The 8,710-nt window shown below is 40.9% G+C and overlaps 3 protein-coding genes across 5 annotated transcripts; 2 read left to right on the top strand and 1 right to left on the bottom strand.

Annotated features, from left to right (window-relative positions):
* The first annotated feature begins 167 nt into the window (after window positions 1–167).
* Window positions 168–2,558, top strand: LOC6567443 (mannose-1-phosphate guanyltransferase beta). 2 transcript variants are annotated; one of them, XM_001994070.3, is made up of 4 exons: window positions 284–377; window positions 500–785; window positions 848–1,382; window positions 1,770–2,507. In XM_001994070.3, the coding sequence occupies exons 2-4, from the start codon at window positions 606–608 to the stop codon at window positions 2,168–2,170; spliced, it is 1,116 nt and encodes a 371-aa protein (XP_001994106.1). In that variant the 5' UTR covers window positions 284–377; window positions 500–605; the 3' UTR covers window positions 2,171–2,507. The 2 variants fall into 2 exon arrangements, with proteins under 2 accessions (XP_043070972.1, XP_001994106.1); XM_043215037.1 differs by having other exon boundaries at window positions 168–785; window positions 1,770–2,558.
* Window positions 2,559–2,583: 25 nt separating this feature from the next.
* LOC6567444 (Bardet-Biedl syndrome 5 protein homolog) lies at window positions 2,584–4,192 on the top strand. Its single transcript, XM_001994071.3, has 5 exons — window positions 2,584–2,750; window positions 2,806–2,954; window positions 3,086–3,281; window positions 3,348–3,585; window positions 3,652–4,192. The coding sequence occupies exons 1-5, from the start codon at window positions 2,656–2,658 to the stop codon at window positions 4,117–4,119; spliced, it is 1,146 nt and encodes a 381-aa protein (XP_001994107.1). The 5' UTR covers window positions 2,584–2,655; the 3' UTR covers window positions 4,120–4,192.
* Window positions 4,193–5,567: 1,375 nt separating this feature from the next.
* On the bottom strand, window positions 5,568–8,194 carry LOC6567445. Of its 2 annotated transcripts, XM_032740213.1 has the most exons (4): window positions 8,006–8,194; window positions 6,977–7,797; window positions 6,713–6,904; window positions 5,568–6,658 (listed from the first exon to the last, which is right to left on the bottom strand). In XM_032740213.1, the coding sequence occupies exons 2-4, from the start codon at window positions 7,603–7,605 to the stop codon at window positions 6,202–6,204; spliced, it is 1,278 nt and encodes a 425-aa protein (XP_032596104.1). In that variant the 5' UTR covers window positions 7,606–7,797; window positions 8,006–8,194; the 3' UTR covers window positions 5,568–6,201. The 2 variants fall into 2 exon arrangements, with proteins under 2 accessions (XP_032596104.1, XP_001994108.1); XM_001994072.3 differs by lacking the exon at window positions 8,006–8,194 and having other exon boundaries at window positions 6,977–7,860.
* Window positions 8,195–8,710: the final 516 nt, after the last annotated feature.

Here is an 8,710-nt window from a genome sequence, read left to right as displayed (position 1 = left end):
AAATGAATATATTACAATGGCATAAGCTGCTCAGTACAATTACTATATATTTTACATAGGTATAGCTGGATTAATTGGAAGTTAGTAACTATTGCGTTTGTATGACAAATTTCCTGTATATTTACATATATCGTATCCGCCTTTGTAGGCAGCAAAAAAATATCGATACACAATCAACATCTCTAATTATAATAATTTGGTTTTATTTCACGGCAAAACAAACAACAACCACAAAAGCAGCATCAAAGCTGCTCCTAAATTGTTGTATTAAATAAATTCAAACTGTGGAAAGTATTTGAAATCGATATAGACATCGATAGGCAGAATCACAAACACCTAGTCACTGCAACGACGCTCCCAATAGGAACGCGCCAACGGTAATAAAAAAGACAACAACAAGCGGCTTATCAGCAAAGAGACAACAACAAAAAGTGCCCCATATTAATTAATAGCTTCAGAGTCAAACATTAACAAAACGAAAAACTCAATTCTCCTGTAGCGTTTGTCATCGCAAAACCATCGACAATTGCACTAAGATAATTTAGCCCGGTGTTGATTCTGTGACGTGTCCGCAAAAATTAACCAGCGATTATACAAAAAGAAAAATGTGCGGATCTCCAAAGACAACGGCTGGCACCGGCGCCCGTGCCCTCATTCTGGTGGGCGGTTATGGGACACGTCTGCGTCCGCTGACACTGAGCACGCCCAAGCCGCTGGTGGAGTTTGCCAATAAGCCTATTTTGCTGCATCAATTGGAGGCGCTCGTCGATGCCGGCTGTCGTCAGGTGAGTTTTTATATGCAACCAGAGCAAAAGAGTTATATAAAATAGTTATATTTTCCTTTAAGGTCATTCTGGCGGTTAGCTACCGAGCGGAGCAAATGGAGCAGGAGCTGAAAGTGGAGGCCGACAAGCTGGGAGTGGACCTGATCTTTTCACACGAAACCGAACCGCTGGGCACAGCTGGTCCCTTGGCCCTGGCCAAGCCTCTCTTGTCCGCCAGTGCGGAACCCTTCTTCGTACTCAATTCGGATGTGATTTGTGATTTTCCATTTAAGCAACTGGTGCAATTCCATCGCAATCACGGTAAAGAGGGCACCATTGTGGTGACCAAAGTGGAGGAGCCTTCCAAATATGGTGTTGTACTCTACGATGAACTGGGTTGCATCAAGAATTTCATTGAGAAGCCGCAGGAGTTTATCAGCAACAAAATCAATGCGGGCATTTACATTTTTAATCCATCGGTCTTGGAACGCATCGAGGTGAAGCCCACGTCCATTGAGAAGGAGGTGTTTCCCGACATGGCGCTGCAGCAGCAGCTCTACGCCATGGAGCTGACCGGCTTCTGGATGGATATTGGACAGCCCAAAGACTTTCTAACCGGTGCGCTCTCCAATTCATTGAGTCATATCTTCTTCAATTGCCCCACTTACGTTTTTATCAGTTAACGCTTCAGTTTTTGTTGCGACATGTCTTTAATCAAATTTTGTGCACACAGTGCGACTTTTATCTGGTTTCCTAGAACCTATGCCAGTAGCTGAAAAGCAATTTTAAATGCTTGATAGAACGATGGTACTAATGACTCGTAATTGCTGATAAAGCGTCTCATGTTTATTAATACCTGATTTTTGGATTTCCACCTTTGAATTTACAATAGAAAACTGAATTGATCTATTTGTATCTCGGTTTTTTAGTTTCTCTTATAGCATATATACAAATAGAACAACTGTGGTATCTATGTTCCAATAACCAAGTTCATTTTACTTTCAGGGATGTGCCTTTATCTTAGCTCGCTGCGTCAGAAGCAATCACCCAAATTGTATACTGGACCCGGCGTTGTAGGCAATGTGCTGGTGGATGCCACAGCTAAAATCGGCGAGGGTTGTCGCATCGGGCCGAATGTAACAATTGGACCCGATGTCATCATCGAGGATGGTGTCTGCATTAAGCGCTCAACGATTTTGAAGGGGGCAATTGTGCGTTCGCATTCCTGGCTGGACTCCTGCATTGTGGGCTGGCGCTCGACTGTCGGTCGCTGGGTGCGCATCGAAGGCATCACTGTGCTCGGCGAGGATGTCATTGTCAAGGACGAGCTGTATGTGAACGGTGGCCAGGTGTTGCCGCACAAGAGCATCGCTGCCAGTGTGCCGGAGCCCCAGATAATTATGTGAAGCAAATATTTATTTGCCATTTTTTTTTGTAAATAGTATTTAATTATTTTTGTCATCTGGTATTCGATGCACCGATTGCCTTGTGTGTGTGTGCGCGAGTGTGTGTTTGTGTGTGTGCGTGTTTGTTTAAATGTTGCTAACGTTTAAGCTGAATGTTTTGCCAATATTCTAAATTACATTTCCATTAATTAGCCTGGCTAAAAGTGCATAATTTACTTAAGACTTTGAACGCAATTTCAAATGAAGTCCGAAATGCAGTTAATGCAACAGCATTGACCAATACTTTTTCACTAACAATGCATAAGTATTTTTATACAGCTATATTGTAGTCAAATATACGAAATATAAATATATTATATGTATTATAAAATTTAAAAAAAAAACCCATACAAATAATCAGCTGTTTCAAGTTAAAAGCGTTGCCGGGCAACGTCTTTTTGGGGCCACAAAACACAACAAACAATTAAAAGAAACTTGTGCGAAAAATGTTCAAAAACCTGGAGATAATCAGCAAAATGGATTCACTGCATCAGGAGCTGCTCTGGGAGGATAGGGAAGTCAAATTCGATACACCACATTTGTGAGTAAGGCAATTCAATTGCATCATAGCCTAATCATTGGTCAATCCCTTCCAGACACAATCGTCTACATATTGGCGAGAAAATATTGGATACGGTTTGCCACATAGAGGACAGCAAGGGTAATCCGGGGGATACGGGCAAACTGCTGGTCACCAATTTGCGCATCATTTGGCATTCACTCGTCCACAAGAAGTTCAATTTGTGTACGTCAAATTTAAAGAAAAACTTCTATAAAAATCTAAGAATTTAACCAGGCACTGCCATTAGTTATGCTTTTATATATGTATATAGCTTAATCTTGTATTCATTCATGTGATTGATTACCTTCTTGCAGCCATTGGCTATGCTCGGATTGCCAATATGAGCACCCGAATGGTTCACTTGCATACCAAGAACCGCATTCCCAGCCAGGCGCTCTACATTTTGGCCATTAGCAATGAGACCCGTTTCGAGTTTCTCTTCACGGATGTGTCCGGCGAAACGGCGCGTCGGGATCAGCCCATCTTTGCCAGCGTCTCCGATGTGCATCAGTGAGTTGGCAATCAGTGCTTGCTTAAATAGTTTTTCAATTAAAATTGTATCCATTCTGAAAACAGCTTGTATCAGCGCACGTTTCTGTATCGGGATCTGAAACTGCGCGGCGCCATTGTCCAGGCGGGTCAACTGATCCTGTTGCCAGATGAGCGGGTGTTCAGCGAGGTGCAGGGCGTCTGGAATCTGTCGAGTGATCAGGGCAATCTGGGCAGCTTTGTGGTGACCAATATACGTCTGGTGTGGTTTGCCGATGCCAACGAAACCTTCAACATTAGTCTGCCCTATTTGCAGCTGGATAACGTGAGTCCGTTTCTCAGTCCCATTAGACAATTGAATCCCAACTCCCTAAATTTATTTACTTTGTAGCTGCGCATACGCGAGTCCAAATATGGTCCGGCTTTGGTTATACAAACAGCGGAGACGGGTGGCAATTATATGCTGGGCTTTCGCATCGATCCCGTAGAGCGTTTGAATGAACTGTTTAAGGAATTGTGCTCGCTGCACACCATCTATAAGGATCAGCCCAATTTTGGCATTCAGTACGATCCGCAGGATGCACGTCAGCGGTTGGCTGCCGCCGCCGAGGAGGCCGCCCAGGCAACACAATTTAAGATCGACAACTATCAGGAGCTGGACGAGCGTCAGGAACGCGAAATCAATACCAAGCTGAACAAGTATCTTGCGGCTGGCAGCCTGGGCATATTGAGCACGGATCAAACGACAGTTGAGCCCATCTATTGCAAGGAGCTGGGCTTTGCCATGGAACCCATACCCAATGGCTACAAGCTGCAGGATCTGTGGAATGTTCTGCCCACCAAAATGATCGATGAGTGAACATTACAAATGATTTACATTTCGGATTTCTACATAATCTTAAAAATATCATTTAATAAAATGTAGAAAATTAATTAATACTAATATATATATATAATAATAATAATATAATAATTATTATATTAATATGTGAATGGGATTTAAGATCTGTGTGAAATGAAAAGATGGAACTGATAGTGATTTGAAGAAGAGTACATAATTAACAAATAATGAATGGCGTTTAAGATTCTCATGAAATGATAATATGGAGGAAGAATAGATAGAAGTATGTTCTAATATTCTGATTATTGGGAGAAGTTTAGAAAGATCTGATCAATAACTGAATAACAGAAGAATAATAGACAACTAATGGATGGGAGTTAAAATTTGCAGGAAATGAGAACATGAAAGTAGATTTTAGTAGGAATTCTCAGAGTTAAAATACCACTGCAGCGAACAGAGTCTCTGATTCTTGAGACTATATTGATCTGATGAACATTTGAACAAGAGTACCTAAATTCTGTTTCCCAAAATTTCTTCTTCATAGATTATCATCATATATAAATTAAAATATTTGTTTTAACTTTTTACGGATTTATTGACGCATACTCGCATAACTCGCTGTGTGTTTTAAGTAATTTTGCTCTAGTTTGTGTGTGTTGTTTTTTAGTTTAATCCGGTATTTTGGAATCGGCTAAAACTGTTGAGGGGCTTAGTGCTAATACATAATTTGTGAGTTGTTTTCGGTTGCCCAATTCGTTGGTATCTCAATGCTTAGGTATATTTAATTATAGTTTTTCTAATTTCATTTTAATATTTTAATTGGGGGTTGGAGAATTGTCAAATTGCGTTCATATCTCTGTGGCATTAAAAGCAAACGAATTTTGTTGTCTTTTGCTTTGATTTATAAATTAATTCATATCACAACACACAGTTGATTTGACCGGCATATGCATTATAGTCAATGATCAGATATATATATATATATATATATATGTAGATTTGTTTTTGTTATTTATATAAGAGAATGAATTGTTTTCTTTGCTTACTAAGCTATAAATTTTAACAAACTTAATTAAATGTAGGAAATTAATATTAGTTGTGGCGTTTTCTCTGCATTTCATTTTGCCTCACAGGCAATATGAATACATTATACATACATACATTATACGATTGTAATTAAGAAAAATTCTAAAGTGTCTAATGGAAATTATAATGAAAATTCGGCCGACAAACGATACACATTAGTTGTATGCAATATAATTAAATGTTAAACAAAATATAATAATCAGGAATGGCTTATAAATTACTATTTGTATTGGTTTCGTTTTGTTTTGTTTTTTTTTTTTATACATTTTTTATATTTTGAAGTTTTATATTGTTTTTTGTTTTGTTTTTAATACTTTGCTTACGTTTTAAGTTGTTTTTTTTTTTTTGTATTTTTTTTTTATTTTAGTTCTTAATGGGTTTAAGTTGCATATCAGTTGCCGTTTAATGAGTTCTCTTATTTTTTCCTTTTTTGTTTTTAATATTCGTTTAGTTATGCATCAGTCTTGAAGACCAGTTTATATTATTATATAGCGTAGAGTTTACCAAACATTTTTACAGGAAGCAAGTGAAACAGAAAATGAAACACATTTACAAATAAGAAACTAAAGGTACACAAATCATCAGCAGTTTGGAGAGAAATACTTGTCAGCAACTTAAAACATGGAACACAAATTGGACAATGAAACGTACAAAAAACAAATCAAAACGCTTCGCTCGATCTACGCTAAAGTAAATATTTGAATTTGCTTGGATTTCACTTGCGATCAAATGGAAAAACAACAATGGAATCGCGCTTACGACTTAATCAGTAACTAGAACCAAAAGACTTAGGATTTGTAGTTGTTGTTGGTTTGTGTCTGTGTTTTGTTGTTGTTGTTTGCGTCTCTGCGTTGTTTAAGCAGTTTTTGGGCATCGTATTACAAATAGGGAGGCCGGCCTTGAGCCGTGTTCCAATGACTTAACTGCATTAATAAAAAAATACCTAGCTGAGAGGGATGGGAGTGTTGTGTGTGTGGGTGTGTATTTGTGTGTGTGTGTAACAAGCTGTTGCGCTTATTTGCTGGTGGAGATCTGTAGACGCGCACGCTGACGTGTCATGGGCGGCGAGTGAAGCACTGGCGATATGGTTGTGCTGACAGTCGCTGCTGCTGCAGGGAGTCGCTTGCGCTTCGGTGCAGCAGCTGTTGTGGCAGCTGTTTTGGTTGCACTTTCCTTAGCTTTTGCTGTTGCTGCTGATGATGTTTTGCGACGTCGCCTGGCCGTTAAGAGGGGCGCCCGACGTCGTCGCTTGGTGGCCACTTTTTTTGGCTTGGCGCTGTCTCTACCCGTGGAGTCAGTTGCTGCAACTGCAACTGCGTCTGCCTCTGCTACAATTTCTGCGACTGCGGTGGAGCCTGAGCCTGAGGTGTGTGTGTTGCTGTTGTCCTTGGTTTGAGTGTTGCTGCTGCTGCTGCCGGCTTCGTGTAGCACAAATGCCGATGCAGTTACATTTTGTGGCAATGTCAGTGTGCTGCAAGCAAACTATCTTTAGTGAAAAGTGCTCCCATTTGTAAGTGCAACTTACCTGAGCTTTGGCTTGAGTGCAACCGGCTCCTTGGGTGCTTCCCGCTCCTTGCCAACCACCTCCTGGCCGTGCTCCTCGTCGCCCTCGTCCTCTTCCTCATCGTCGTCATCCTCATCTTCATCTTCACTATATAAATTGGAAGCAGGCGGCATAAATTTGGGCCGCTTCAGTTCGAAGCCGCGTGCTTTGTTGCTAAACGTTGAAAAATGGACAAAACTTGAATACAAATTGAAAAAATTAAATAAAATCGAAGGTGGCATTTACATTTTGATTGGCGTTATGGGCATGGGACGAATGGGCTTGAACAGGCACATGTCCATGAGTAAGCTATCAGTGCTGGGATTTCGTTTGCGGGCCGACGCCGAACGATGCAAGGCGCTCGGCGCCACAGCGAAATGACGGAGAAATGCTGGCGTCGGCTTGATATATGGCTGGCTGCGCACAAACTGGCGACTGGCGAGGCTTGTTTCTGCCGACGTGCCCATAATGCCACCGGTGCCATAAACTTTACGCTTCAGTTTGTGACTGGTGTCCGGTTGCTTCGGCGGTGCTTGCGGCGGCGCTGCAATCACTGGCGTTGTTGCGGACATGACCAGTGCCTTTTGGACCGTATCCTTGATGAATTCGGTGCCGCGATGCAAGCGCACAGAGAGCGTTTTCATGAAAGCTGTGGCTGCATTACTGGCTATGCTGTTGCTGCTGTTGCTCGTGTTGCACGTGGTAGCTGCTGCTGCAGCTGCTCCAGTGGTGGGTGTGCTCGTGCTGTTGCCTGAGCTGACATTGTTCTTGCTACTGCTGCTGTTGCTGCTGTTGTTGTTATTGTTATTAATTTTGCGTGCCGCACTGGATTCGTAGGTGTAGGGCGCTGCTTGCCCCGCTGCCGCCAGCAACATTATTATTATTATTATTGCTGGTTGAAGCAGCTGCGCTCTGCTTTAACTTTGGCTCCTTCTCCACCTTCACCGCCTCTTGCGGCAGCCTCCGCCTCCTCCTGCTGCTGATGTTGTTGTTGTTGTGTTTGCTCCGTCAGCTGCTGCTCGGCCAGCGTTTTTAACATGCCCGGCGTTTTATTTGACTTGCGCTCGCTACAATTATTAATGCATTTTCTTAACAAATCGTAATGTTTATTTTTATGTATTTTTTGTTATATTATTTTTTTTGAGATTTTCTTTTGTTATTTTGCAGTTGTGTATTTTGGTGCTGCTTCTTCACATCAAGTTTTTGCCAGTTGCGGCTTGCACGCTGCTTCGTACAACTACAACTACACTGCTACAAATTCAACATTCAACATACTCCTACTACTGCTTTGCCTTCTGCCATTGTTCCCTTTTTTTGGGGCTTTCGCGTCGCATTCACCGGTTTTGTTGTGTACACAAGCGCCATATGCAATCGCTCTTATTGTTTGTTATGTGCTCACAGCAGCCTACGCACTTTGTTTAATCTTGGTTTTTTTGTATTTGTTTTGTTGCGGTTGCTGAATTTTTACGTTTTGCTATGTTTTACACCTTACTACTGCTTGTTCATTCATCAGCAGCTGTAGTTCGTCTTTATTCACCACACCGAACGGTGGCTTGAGCACTCAACAGTTGCGCAACTGTTGAATCTGAGCATCATGCAATGTACAAAATACACATAAATTATGTAGTAATGAAGTTCAAGAATCATTGCTTGTTTTTATATTTTTACTAATGTACAGTATTCATTATATTCAATGTTTATTTTCATTTGGCATAATCAGCTGAAGCCCCCAACAAACATTTTTTGTTGTTTTTTTTTTTAAGTGTGTACACACTGTTAGGTGTATTCAAGCAATTCTGGTTACAAAATATTTGTTTTTCATCCAGACTCAATTTTTTTAGAGCGATTGCATAATTAGTCTGCTTTGTAAAGTAAGAGTCCATTTTGATTCGATTAATTGGCTTTAAGTCTAAATGGCATATTTAAAGCGTATGTACATTTCGCGCTTTCCATTTTGAGCGTAATAAGTGTGACCAAATT

The sequence above is a fragment of the Drosophila grimshawi genome, unplaced genomic scaffold (genome assembly GCF_018153295.1).
Source record: "Drosophila grimshawi isolate 15287-2541.00 unplaced genomic scaffold, ASM1815329v1 contig_311, whole genome shotgun sequence".
Classification (NCBI taxonomy): Eukaryota; Metazoa; Arthropoda; class Insecta; order Diptera; family Drosophilidae; genus Drosophila; species Drosophila grimshawi.
This window is presented reverse-complemented; position numbering and strand designations above follow the sequence as displayed.